Below are 14,046 nucleotides of genomic sequence, written 5' to 3'. Positions count from 1 at the left end.
GGGCAAGCAAGACTGGCCCACGTCGCCCAACGACGCTGAAACACAGGGGCCAAACGTGCGGCCGAGAAACGGGTAGAACCAAACACCCGAATCACAGCTTTGCCTCCCCCCCCCCCCCCACTTTCTTGCCCTCCGCTACGCAACGGAAGCAACCGACACGATCGCCGAAAACAACATCGCGCCAAGCGGGAAGGCGTGCCGAGGGCGCTGCGATCGATGAAGGAGGAAGGGAAGGGGGCGTGGACATGGGAGGGGAGGCGCTTGCGTAGGATCCGCCCTCCGCGGTTATATAGGGCAGTCGCGTGTCGAGCGGACGCGTTTAAGCCGCCGTTACGAAGCATGGCTGAAGATCACGGCGGCCCGTTCAGCATCCGGCGGCTCATTAGTGACGACTCGAAGCCCACGAGCGGGGCGGGAGCCCCTCCAACAACTGCAGCAAACGCTTCGAGCCGCGAGAAGCCGCCGTTCAGCTACAACGCGCTCATCATGATGGCCATCCGCCAGAGCCCCGAACGCCGGCTCACTCTCAACGGCATCTACGAGTTCATCATGGACCGGTTCCCTTACTACCGGGACAACAAGCAGGGCTGGCAGAACTCCATCCGCCACAACCTGAGCCTCAACAAGTGCTTCGTCAAGGTGCCTCGCCACTACGATGATCCGGGCAAGGGCAACTACTGGATGCTGGACCCCAGCAGCGACGACGTCTTCATCGGCGGCAGCACGGGCAAGCTCCGCAGGCGGTCGGCTGCGCGGGGAAGCCGACTTCAGTTGCACGCCGCAGCGGCGGCCGCCCTGAAGCAGCACCAGCACAGGGCGTCCCTGCACGCCGCGGCCGCCGCCGCCGCTTCCATTCAGCCGCATCACCTGGCCGCAGCCTCGTGGCCTTCCTCTTGGCTTCTGCGCTGCCAGCTGGCCGCCGCGGCCGCCGGTCTTCTGCTGTGGCCACCGCCTCCATCGGCGGCCGGATGCTGCGGATTGCCCGTAGCCGCCGCGGCTGCTGCTGCCCATCATCACCCACCGTCGCTCTCGGCGCCCATTCCCGTGTCTTCGTCGTCGCCGCCGCAGAACCCGCAGCCCTCGTCGGCAACAGCTCTGACACCGTTGTACAGGCCCGTGGCAGTGCTGAGCAGGCATAGCTAGTGCGTTTGGGAGCCCCAGTGACAGTGAGAGAGAAACGACGTGTCTGTAGGTTGTGATAACAAGCGCGAAGCCCAGCCGCCATCCCAACTGCACTCAGGGCCGACGGAAAGGGAGTCCCCCTCCGCGTTGCTTGTGCAGCAAGATCAAAGGCACCGACCGACCCCGTCGGCTAGAGAAAAAAGGCGCCGCTTTCGCGGGCGACAATGGCCGTCGCCCAGGTGACGACTCCATCGCGAACGCCTTTTCTTCGAGCGCGTGGACGCATGCGAACGCGCGGCGTGTCGAGAGGTGGCGGCGCCGGCAGGGAAGAAAGAAGGCGCGAAGAGGCGGAGACCGCCCTGTCACCGCAGCATCGGCCGCAAACAGTGTGTGTACACGGTGGGGACAACACACAGCGGGGGAACAACGCAGGGCCAACAAGCCGACATGAGCGCTCCCTTTTAACAGCCTGCCCCACGAGGAGAGCGAAGCTGATCGGCCCTGGTCCCCACCCGACGCTGCGGCCACAGATCCCCGATGCACGTGCGTCTGTTGCTGCTCGATGTGGCGCTTGACTGCTCCTGTTGCGTGTCAAAACACGTGTTCCTCTTTTCATTTCTGTTTGTACGTTTGGCTGACTTGACTCCGCCGCGGTGTGGTTCTGTGTCGGCTTCCTTTTTGTTTCGTTTGTGGTTTGTACGTCGCGCAGCTCCGCGCTTTGTGAATGTAGATACCCACCTCCGTCCCCCCTCGCGATATCGCTCGTATGCGACAAAAGGTTTTACACGCCACTGACGCTTTCCGGAGAGGTGACGTCGAAAATCTTGCGCGTGTGTTACTACAGCCGACGCAAAGTCGGTGAACAAGAAGCTGCATTGTGCATATAATGGCTGTCGCCGCATGCGCGAATCGTTACATGTGTACGGTTGGACCAGACGGAGACGCTAGTTCACTATAGCGGTATGGTTTTCAATAAGGCGCGCCGTGTTCGTAGTGAGGGATCGCCCCGCGAGTTACATGTGCACGGGCAAAAGAAAAGAAAACCGTCGCTGTGGGTGTGCTTTTCGAGAGCTGTAAAGCCGCCATCGGGAGGAGCACCGTCTTTTCGTTATATGAGGGCGATTAGTAGCAGCCTGCATGCTGTTCGTTTGTACAACGGCCCTGCGTTAGATTAATCCCATTTCACGCGCACTTCACGCCTATCAACGTTTCACACGCCCTAAATTTTTGCAATTAAGTTCATGGAACCAAGTTGTTACTATGCGTGGCGTGTGAGCAACGTCGATCTGCGAGGACCTACACGTGTGCCTGTAGCCAAAACTGCTTGCATCCAAATCGACGAAACTATGGGTGATCGCCTTGCGCAGACAACACGTGGAGTTTCTCTTGGAATACTTGTGCAATATGCTCATTTGAAAGATGATGACCCTGGATAGGAAGATAAAATCCACTTCCGGTGTAATCGGACTCCTCCCCATCTTCTTGCCCTTGGAAAACCTTAGTAATTCCTTCAGGTCGAGTCAACATACATGGCATACGAATGCGCGTCGCCGTTTATCTCCCTGGAAATTGCAAAAACCTCACTTCCACTTCAAATCCAAATTTCTGTGATGCGTCGGGCACGACCTAGTCTTGCACAGCCCGCTTATGTCAACCACGGAGTTCGCCGCGAGACCCATGCTGTGGAAAAGAATGGTGGTTCGTTCAGCGAGCACGGGAATGGCGGATGCCGCATGAATTTGTCTATATACGCTTTGTGCTTCTGGCTTCTGACGGCTTTGCGAATTTTTGAATAGATCATGTTCGACAAAGTATAACGTTACCAATGCAACAATTGATAATAACATATGCACGTACGCAGAAAATTATTGCCTCCGTGTGTTTAGAAATATGGGGAATCAAATTCACAGAGCTTTTCGTTCTTAAGTGGTATTTGCCATTGGCCAGTCGCCTTCGCGGATAACTTGTTCAACATTGTGATTGGTGTGAAGTTGCTCTTCCGAACAGCTCTAGCGCATTTTTTGAGGATACGGGCCGTAATGAATGGCACTGCAGGAAAGTCTGAAGCCAATATTAGACAAATCCACGTACTATACGCGATTTCCGTGTTTGCCGAACGCTATAGCAGGGCCAGAGTTCCCTGTGATGGTTTTTGTAGGAAGCTCTGCGATGTTGTATAAGCACACACTTCACTCCACCCACAAGTTCTACGAAGCACAAAAGAAGAGACAAAGTGCATCTTCTCGTGTATACGCAGACTAGATCTCTACACCGGCCATTAAAGACCAGTTTTGATCTACTTGACTCCCGTGTGCCCTCGATTCCTGCAGACGCTCCCGTTTGAGCTCTGCTGGTGTATAACATACCGTTAAGTGACACGAACTCGAGCGTTATGCCCTGCAGTCTGTAGCGTGTACGAAAGGTCCCTCTTGTAAAACGGGAACCTCAGATCGGACGCTGTTGCTATACCCTCCTAAGGCACTTTTTACGCACGCTGCTTTCAATCCTTTCCGAGGTTAACTCGGAGGCGGTTACGTAAAATGTTTATCCCGTATTTAAAGTCAGATACATGCGTAACTCTATGGAGGTTGTGTAATCGTGATCTTGATGTCAAATTTCGAGAGCAGCGACACTAAATTGTTGCTGCCACACGAATTGCGCTTCGAATACCCTGAGGTGGACATGACAATCCAGGGTGCAACGTCAACACGCCAACCTGTACACGGTATCACATTCTATAGCATCTCTGTGTTTAGGCAAAAACAAGCAGTTTTTGTCGTAACAAGCTTGAGACAGTTACTTTGAACAGAAGGGATGCTTGTTTTGGCACCTATAGACTAAAAATGTTTTGTTTTTTTTTTCACGTTCGCCATATATACCAGCCGAACATAAGAAGCGACTCAAAAAGCGATCATGCTATAATACTGTACCGTCGTCGGCTCTCATGAGAATAAATTTTCACAGGAATCTTTTGTATATAACGTTATATATAGATATATATATGCAGTACAGCGGGCTTCGTGTGCTTTTGTAGGAGCGCGTTAAAAAGTTTGCGTGTGTGCTGCGTCACCGGGACAGCAGTTCTGTTTTCGAGATGCCGTATCAGAGCGAGCTTGTTTGTACGACACCATCCATCGCTACATACTGACCGTCGTGTGTAAGTACACTCGCTTTGGCCTCTTCACTGACGAGAAGCCGCGCACGAGATGTAGTGAGCCGTCTTGGTGGAGATTGCCACACCCGACTAATCTTCGGATCACGATTGGTTCTACAAGGCATGCCTACTAGGGGCCGTCTGAGTTAACTGCGTCCGCCCAAAATAAAAATGAACCACGATGCAAATTAAATCTAATACGCGAATAAATCTAAAACAGCAAGAAAGAAGATGAAAACACGGCATGATGGTGATTTGCAAAAAAGAAGAGATGAGAGGCAAGGATGTTAACCAAGCGTATATATGTCCAGTTGGTCATACTGTGTATACGTACTACACGTGATGACCATATCTAAGTTTTCTGGAATTTTTAAAAATCGGCTGTCGCAGGTAACATAGTTCTAGTCCTTGAGCTAGATTATTCAGTGAGGTGGACATTACTTGCGCGAGAAATCAAAACACACATTCAACTAATTAACTAAAATTGACTAATTTACTTTTTAACTAATTACTTTACGGCACATACTGCAATTTACGAATTGTAGCCGGTGAGTTTGCAAGGCGTACCTACTTGGAATTTATTTCTAGAATGACATCAGTTTGGAGATATGCACCATAATACTCACCGCAAATATGCACGGTTGTTCCACTTACCTATTTAACAAAACACTCTTTTATGCATTGAAGCACAAAAGTAATTGGAACGCCCATGTATTTCGTCCCAAACTTTGGGAATAACCTCGAAACTGGTCTAATCCTGGAAATTCCTTTCAAGTGTATGCGCTTTGCAAAGTCACCGGCTACAATTCGTAAATTACAATATGTGCCGTAACGTAATTAAGTTAATTAATTCGATGAATATTTGTTTCTGTTTCTCGCGCTATGTCCGCCTCTTCGAATAATCCAACTGAACGACAAGAATTATGCTTTCTGCCACGGGTGATTTTTAAAAGTTCCGCAGAACTTGAAAATGATCGCCCTTTATACGTGTACACAATACTGCCAGCCACCAGCGTACTTTAACGTTGCTTGGCACCTTTGTCTCCTCCCCCCCCCCCCCCTTTTTTTTTTGACGCAACTGATTTAGTCATTCGCGAAAACGACACGAACCCGCCGTGGTTGCTAAGTGGCTATAGTGTTAGGCTGCTGAGCACGAGGTCGCGGGATCGAATCCCGGTCACGGCGGCCGCATTTCGATGGGGGCGAAATGCGAAAACACCCGTGTACTTAGATTTAGGTGCACGTTAAAGAACCCCTGGTGGTCGAAATTTCCGGAGTCCCCCACTACGGCGTGCCTCATAATCAGAAAGTGGTTTTGGCACGTAAAACCCCACAATTTAAAAATTTTTTTTTAAAAAAAAACGACACGCACAACACCGAGCTTCCTGCTCTGGGTTGTTTGGGGCACACGCAGGGCGATCGAACAGGAGCGCAATTCGAGAACTTTCCCAGCCGTGTTCGACACGCTTTCGAAGGGGACGTGTTCGAAGACGGCTCATTCAACTGGCACCCGCGGCGACGTCTGTCGTGCCGGCGGGGCCCGAGTTTGGTGTCGTGCGTGTCCTTACACAGCCTTGTGCCCCCGTCTGGCCCGTGTGCTCTTCGCGCGCTCAGTATGCGTGCACACAGACGGGACAGCGGGTGGGCGTGTCCCCGGACGCCTCTGCCCGCGTTGTGCACAGCGCGCGAGAAGGAAGCGCCACAAAGGCTCGCCGCCCTTGCAAGGAGCCGCCGCCGCCGCGGCTAAGCGCCGTATCGAACCGCGACCGCGAGGGGAGCGGGGGCTCGAGCTCCCTGTGTGCCTCCTCGGTGGCCTCACAAGTGCGGTGCAGCACTGTGGAACTTACGCTTCCCGCGGTATACTCTCCCTACTGCGGCGTGAGCACCAGGTTTCTGCAGCAGGAACGTATATGTGCGACGGCATCTTTAATTTTATAATCGAAAAAAAAAAAAGACTGCCGGGCTAATTTTCTCTATGTTTTCTGTTTTCCTTTTCGTCATAAGGGAGTAATAATATTGATAGCGTCTCTTCTTTAATGTATTCGTTAAAACTGATAATAAGAGAGTTAAGAAAAAACTGAGCTTCTTCGCTATGATTATTCATTATTATATAACATCCGTTTAATATACTCTTAAATATATTCTTAAAGCTACAGTATGCCTTTCCTAAGCGAATGCGATCCACACGTACAGCTCCCAAGCTCTTATTGATGCTATCGTATGAGTCAACAGTCTGACAGAACCTCGTATGGCGAGCATATGGGTGCTTTGCGATGAAATTAAAACAAGCACCTACGGATTCCTCATAAGGGCGAAGCAATGAATGCGATAGCAACATGTTATAATATTACGCGAAGTGCAAGACTCGTAGCTGTAGTGGCAGTATGATCTAAACGTAAGCTGACTAACCAAAAACGAGCTGTTGTGCTATAGGGGCCCTCTGTTTGAAACCTGCCATTGGAAAAATTTGTTCATGCTTAATTATTAAAACCAACGTATTTCTTAACGACTTTACCACCACTTTACCGTGCCGGATATGTTTCAAACCCCTTTCCTGGACCGATCCTGGAGGTAGCTAGTCCACAGGCACGAAAGTAAGATTAACATCATTTTCAGGTTTCTGTTATTGTTCCGCACTTTTAATATTTAGGTCTAAGAAGATTTCAGATGATAAAAGACGTGCGCTGTCTATGTTTTTTGCATGACATTTGTTTGTGGGCTGTCATTCTAAAAGTTCTGAGGAATGATTTTGTCAAGAACGTAGGACCTAGTATGGGCAACTTTAGTGATATAATGGTGTGGCAATATAACCCGCATATAGCGCATGTCACTTAGCATGGCATGGCATATATATCATACCCAAACATGTACGGAACCTCACGGTGACGGCGACAGCAAGAATTCGCTCGGAGTGTCAGTATAATTGCTATCGCAAGGAAGAAAGAACCATAAAAAAGAACGGGAGAACCGTTTTTGTTTGTAAGCTGTATGAAGAGACGATGCCTTGTATCTGCTGCCTAAAAGCGAGCTCTTGCTTTGCGCCTGCTCTTGTGAACGAGGGACCCCCGTATGGGCCCCGAAACGTTGCTTTGTCTTTCTTTATTTTGCTTGCTTCTCCAAATGGATGCCAAGAAAGGAAAAAGAGACAGTCCAGGCAGGCATGCAACTATAGGGAATTCGATCGACATATAGGATGAGATCGGGTGACAAAGCCTGGATATAATTGCATACGTCTTTATACCGGTTGTGCTCTTTTTTTCTTTTTTAAAAGGTCCAAAATATTGAAAAATGACCTGTGGCAGATAGCACGATTTTAATCTTTGATCCAAATTACTCGATGAGGTGGCCATTAGTTCTACGAAAAATCAAAATGCTTCAATAAACAATTACCATAACTACGCTACTTAACAGTTCAATTAATTACATTACGGCACATATTTAAATATACGAATCATAGCTGGTGAGTTCACAAAGCGTATTCGTTTGGAATGAATTCCTATGCACCAGTTTCGATATTAATTTTCAAAATGTCCGACGAAATGCTTTGGCGTTCCAGTTATTTCTTTTATGAAAACGCTGTTTTGTGCATTGAAACACAAAAGTAACGGGAACAACAATGCATTGCTTCGGGCACTTTGAAGATTAACATCTCGAAACTGGTGCAGTCCAGAGAATTCGTTCCAAGTGGACACATCGCCTTGCGAACTCATCGGCTATAATCAGTATAATTAAATATGTGCCGTGAAATAATTAAATAGATTAAAGTTAATTAGGGTACCTAAGTTAATTATTTAATTAGGAATTTTGATTTCTCGTACAACCAACGGCCGCCTCATCGAGTAATATAGATCAAGGGTTAGAATTGTGCTATCTGCCACAGGAAATTTTTAAAAATTTTGGACCTTCTAGAAATAAAGCACCCGTTATACGACGTGCCTTTATCCTCCGATGGTCTTAACGATTGGGATAATATATTGTGGAGTGCTAGGGGGGGGGGGGGGGCGGTGCTATTAATTTTCTCGCGATAACGCCGCCATAAAGAGGGTGTGTTGCTTGTCCGGTTTCCGAAAGGGGAAATCCACCTAGCAAAGAATAGTTGCTCCGCCGAAGTTTATGCAATAAGTAAGCGCTATCGAAAACACAAACGGCATTCTTATTGCTCCGCAAGCAAGCCTCCTCAGCATATGCCCAAAGCTTCGCACGCCACTGCAGGGTTTTAATTCCACACACCGATCACTTTCTTCTTCGTGTTCTTTCGCTGTCGCGGGACAGCGAAAGGAGCGTGCAAGCATACTCTGCCCCTCGTTGCCATGGCAGCCGCTCGCTTATTGGCCAGAACTTCGAAGCTGCGCGCGACGATGTCGCGACGGTGACCTCGGCCCCGCCTTGCGAAGCGGTGCATTCGTGCATGCACTGAGATGGCTGGAGGCCGCATTCCTATACCAGTCGCTGATGGGGCGCCAACATCGATGATGTGGTTGCGCGGGAGGAAACGGTTAAAAGGAAGGGCGCTCGTTTTCTCCTCTATGAAATGTCGTGGTCGAAAGTGAATTCTCAGCTGTCTCGAGGTTTAAAACACGTCTCTCCTTTTCAGTTTTTGTCTTATATACATTTACTTTTCCGTAAGCTGCGTGCCTTATTATACCTCGGTACTTTGTATGCAATTGTGTAATTCGCAAGTTTTGACGCTCATTTCTTTTAATATTTATGAAAACTGTATCGATGCCACCTTGTATGACTGGCAGACTGCGGCCCTAACTACTGTTTCATAGCACGTTTACGTGCAATCACCGCCATATTTAACCCAAACACAAGCGCCTCATGGCTCCTGCGAAGGGTGCTGGGGTGGCTTGCACGAACATTTAATAACGAAAATAGTAAGAAATTTAAGAACGCGTTCTAGTGCAGATAGGAGTTGTGTACAGAACACTTAAGAACGCGCTCTTAAATTCATTGTTATTTTCGTTAATAAATGTTCGTGCGAGACGCCCCTGGAGATTTCTGGTTGGGGTGCCTCGATAACGCGCGGCGAAAGCACGTCACCGTTTTACCTTCCTCTAAATCGCAAAAATGTCGCCCCCCTTTAACCTCCAAATTTAAATTATGCGTCGGGCATAATCCAGCCTTGCGCAGCCCGCTTATATGTTGCCCTAAGATGCTCTAAATATGCTCTAAGTTATGGCATAATAGAGCATTTTTCTTTCAAAGCGTTCGATGTTTGCTCTTTAATGTCCGTGCCGTGCTAAAGTTAAGCCGCTATAGGCGTGCGTCTATTCATTGTTCCGGTTAAGTCTGACGGCGGCTGCACATCTTCAGTAAACAGAAGACATGTAGAATGCCAGCATTCGCTTGCAAACCGTGCGTGTGCAGGGGGGTGTATATTTCGCTGCTATAAGAAGCTCTCATGCTTGGCGCTCTATATACGTATACACTGCAAGCTGCAATTGCGGTATTCGAGGCGGGTAGTGGTGAAGTCATTTCAAGTAAGATATATTGTGCAATATTTGGGCTTCGTACCATGCCTATAAGAGAGTGTTATAAAATAGGCTATATTATTTCTATAAACAAATAGTTGCAAACAAGCTCAAGATTAATTTTTCTAGGTTTATTGTTTAAAGGGAAAAAAATAAAGTCTCAACTATAGTTATTTCACTTTGCCGAACTTGCTGCAACATATACAATAAGGCCTGTATACTTGCATTCTAAAGATTTTTCTGCATGTGTATTAAAGACTTTGGCTGAGGCTGAGTCAGATTAAGTACAAGAATTTTTGCGCACAAATAGTAAAGAGAAAGACGAAGTTCAACGTTTCTGAACATGCTCATTACTAATTCAGATGATGAATTTTCATGAAAGCTATAGCTAGAATGCAGAGCAGTCTATATAGAAGAAATTTGAAGCTTTAAGATTTTCCTGCTTCGTAGGCGGTACTTTCGGAACACTTTGAGCTTCCTCCTCTAGCCGGGCTTTCTTTGCTATACAGTGCAATGACAAGGCTTAGCTTCAGCTGTCTTTGTTCCAGAGATTCATTCGATTCTTCTCTGATCACTCCGGTTGCTTGAAGTTTGAAGAGCGTCCAGCTCCTGCATGCCTCTCTCCAAGGCCTTTGAGGCGCTTGTGGAGTCAAAGTACGGCTACAGAAGTGGCCTGCGACTTGTTGCGGGGAATTTTATTTTCGAATGCAGCCACTAAATGTTGCTTTTGAAAGACTCAGCTGCATTTTGAGGTTTGCCCTGATAACAGCGAAGCAAGGGCTTTTCACTTGTTATCCTCCCACACGTAAGGAGCACTGCCTTCGCCCGAGCGGTGGTGGAAAGTAGAGAATGAGCTGGTGCCAAATCAGCCAGCACATGCTCGCTTGCTGTTGCACCAGGAAAGCTCATCATCTGAGCAAAAGTTGCCATTGTCAGCCTCATCAACATAGCATGAACGGAAAAATGTCCCTACCATGCCTCGATTAGAATCATATTTGCCAGTCATCTGGTTAAAGAAATGCCTTGATTTTCTTTACACATGAAAATTGAATGTTGAAGGGTAATTTTGCAAGCAAAATGCTTTTTTTTTAGCTAATGCGATTTTTTGACCCGCATCGCCCATTAATCTGTAGTCCCCACTACGACGTGTCATATAATCGAATCGTGTTTTAGGCATGATCCGGTTATGCATTTCATGGACTCAGTATGTCCCACGAAATTCATCGGAATTTTATTTAACATTCTCAGGAAAAGCTTCAATTCCACCCCATACGCTGCAAAAAAAAGAAAAGAAGAACAGAAAAGAAGGAGAAAAGAGAAAGAAAAGAAGAAAAAGAGCAATGTATAGACGGTGTAACCACTCTACTCTGTAATGTCTTTTTACTTCGGGGGCATATTAAATCAATCTGTATAACTATAGTGCGCGAAAAATCGGGTGCATCGCGAAATGCGTTCGAAATTCTTTAAAGATAAGAAATACGATGATTCCTCTCGATTGTTTTTAACACAGCGGCACATGCATTTGAAAATTAGTCCAGGTAGTAATCAGGCAAATAATTATGAAAATTATACGAACTTTTTAGCCAAAAGAGTCAGACTGTTGACCTCATAACGGAATAATTAAAGCCCGTCATCAGACATGCCCTTATGCGTTTCCAGACGTGCAAAAAGTAGATGTTGCTCATTTTTACATCGCAGTGGATTCCGGCCAATTTCACACAGAAAAGCGAAACAGAACAGATGAACTGAGCGCAGCTGCCACGCCCTTAGTAGACGTCCATGGGTGCTACTTCCCCATATTATCAAATTCTGTAACGGCAGCATTTTGATCGAATTAGATAAAGCGTAGTAGCGCTCTGGGGCAATGAGAGTTAGGTGGCAAGATGGCGAATTTGACAATATGGCGGAATAGCACTCCATCAGTATAGTGTACTATACACTAGTACACTATACCCATCAGTGAAGCGACTGCATGCGCCTCACCGTCGGGCTAGCATGCATGAAGCATGTGTCCTTATTAATCCACTATTCTCACTTCATGCTCATCTGACGGTGAGGCATAAAAGGCCACGTCATTCTTCGGTGGTACGGGCGTGACCACTGAGAGCTTCAATAGATTCGGCAGTCTCGTTTTTCGAAAGGAACAAGCCGGCAGGGCTGTCAGAAAAAAAAGAAAGAGATATGGCCCGACGTATATGTCATGCGTAGTTACGGAGTTGACGTACAAGATCCACGCGCGACGTGCGGCAAGTCTATGCTTAATTTGGACAGACCGGCCGCTGCCCTTAACCCCTTCAGACCGCGATTAATTCCGTTCATTTGAAATTTAATTCCAGTACGTTTCTTGCACTTTCGGAATCATGAAAAATGTTCAAGCGTATTCCTGATCTTTAATTCTTCAGTACGTTTTGTCAAGTTCACCGAATGTGGACTCCGCGCGAGAGCTCTGTATACAGAAAATTCAAATGCGATAACGTCAGCTATATTATGTCTATAGCACACTTGGGAAGCGCCTATCCAAGCAGCTGGAAAATATGCCTCATGTTTTAACACTGCGAAAAACAATGACAGAAATGAAGCCGCTACATGACGACATGCTGCACACCTCGAGCAAACATGGAGCTCTGTCAAATCATTTTACTATAAAGCAGTTTGCCCATGTTATTCGAACTTCCAGCATATGTCAAATCAGAATCGTTTCAATATATATATACACTATACGTTTTCAGTACGATTATTTTCATCAGCACTCTTGCTTTTGATGCACTATCTTGGCGTGTTGAACTGCGTATACGGTACCCGAAGGGGTCAGTGAACGATCTATGGAACACGATGTAAATTTAAAGAAAAATGGGCTGCGTGCATGGCGGGCCTGTCTGCGGACTGCAAGTGTGAACCCCGTGATATAAGGATCCTCAATTGGCACGAGCGAGGATCTGAGGGCGCCAACTAATCGAAACTTATATAATTGTATAAAAAACATAGGCAGCGCCTCTGTGAGTGATACGTACACTTGTGTAACTCTGAGATTATGGATTCTCCGAATGCTGGTTGTCCCGTTAAGTGTGATTGATGATTTCTGCGCGCGCGCGACCATGTACAGATTTATTCTCGGGTATGTATGCCCGAAATAAATCAGGTGGAAGCGCCATCAGGGCGTGTCGTAATTTTTTTTCTTGTCTGTGTCCCGTGTGCGTGGTTTTAGCTGTGAGTGCATCGCATCAAATATACCAACCAGGCCAATAACAAGTTATTCGGCGGTTAAACCTCGCTTTTCTATGTGCAACTGGCCGGAGTTCATGCTGCAAAAGTTATCGGCTCTAACTTTATGAAGTTTTGGAAACGATTATGAGCTTCTCGAATGGCACGCTTCAAGTCTTCAATTGGGATGAATCGCATTGCTCTTCTGACCAAAAAGTTAATTAGTCTGATTTGCGCAATTACTTGTCTAAGTTCTGCATCGAATCATATTAACATATACGCCTTCGTGATAAAAGCAATTCCGAGAAAAATAACGTAAATATTGCATCTTCGATATTTCCGAGGAAATTCGGACGCACCTAATGAAACACCCGGTATAACCGATTGCCTTTGGAAGTGGTCATGTGAAAAGATCATTTCAAGAATATGACCGCAGCCGCGAGAAACAGCCTGGAAGAAGTGAGAAGAATAAGAAAAAAATAAATGACACTATCTTTTATGAAGCAAATAGGCGTTGAAACCGCAGAAGTCACAAAATGAATAAATTTTTCATTTCAACTGAAACGTGGAAATGACCAGAACTGAACGAAATTGATAAGGAAACCATCGTGTCACGGCTACTGCAAGTGGGACGGTTCAGCTGCAGCATGGGTATGTATGGATTTGCCTAAGCTTCGTCTTTTTGGCTTCCAACGACCTTGCTTATTTATTATTTATTTATTTATGAATACTGTTGACCCGAGGGTCGTTACAGAGCGGGTAAAATAAACAATAATACATAATACATTACATCAGTAAGAGTCAGTGCTTTAGCCGAACATAAAATGTTAGCAACCATAAGCAGATCTAAATGTGCAAATAGGAACATGGTGCATAATATGCTACAGAGCAAATCACATGTAGCACCAACGAGGCAAAAGAGAGAAAAAAAAAAAGAAAAAAAATGTGTCAACTCATTCACGTGCATAGTGCTCAGGAAATAATGGAAAACAAGAGAAACAGTGCCGCAACTTGTTGTAAATCATCAGTGCGAGGCATCCCAAATTTTTTTTTAATTGCCGCAACGGGTACAACAAAACAATTGCGCACTTTCCT

At 46.6% G+C, this 14,046-nt stretch overlaps 1 protein-coding gene and 1 long non-coding RNA gene across 2 annotated transcripts in view; one reads left to right on the top strand and one right to left on the bottom strand.

Annotated features, from left to right (window-relative positions):
* Positions 1-14,046, bottom strand: part of LOC129388127 (uncharacterized) — a 59,844-nt gene that overhangs the window by 27,704 nt on the left and 18,094 nt on the right. The window lies entirely within an intron of this gene.
* On the top strand, positions 247-4,089 carry LOC126545137 (uncharacterized). Its single transcript, XM_050192869.2, has one exon. It carries the CDS (start codon positions 340-342, stop codon positions 1,141-1,143), a length of 804 nt encoding a protein of 267 aa, XP_050048826.1. The 5' UTR covers positions 247-339; the 3' UTR covers positions 1,144-4,089.

This window comes from Dermacentor andersoni, chromosome 10, assembly GCF_023375885.2.
Source record: "Dermacentor andersoni chromosome 10, qqDerAnde1_hic_scaffold, whole genome shotgun sequence".
In the NCBI taxonomy this organism is placed as follows: domain Eukaryota; kingdom Metazoa; phylum Arthropoda; class Arachnida; order Ixodida; family Ixodidae; genus Dermacentor; species Dermacentor andersoni.
This window is presented reverse-complemented; position numbering and strand designations above follow the sequence as displayed.

Bases quoted from the DNA above. Each gene is read 5' to 3' on its own strand.
- LOC126545137 (XM_050192869.2), top strand. From the start codon at position 340: ATGGCTGAAGATCACGGCGGCCCGTTCAGCATCCGGCGGCTCATTAGT.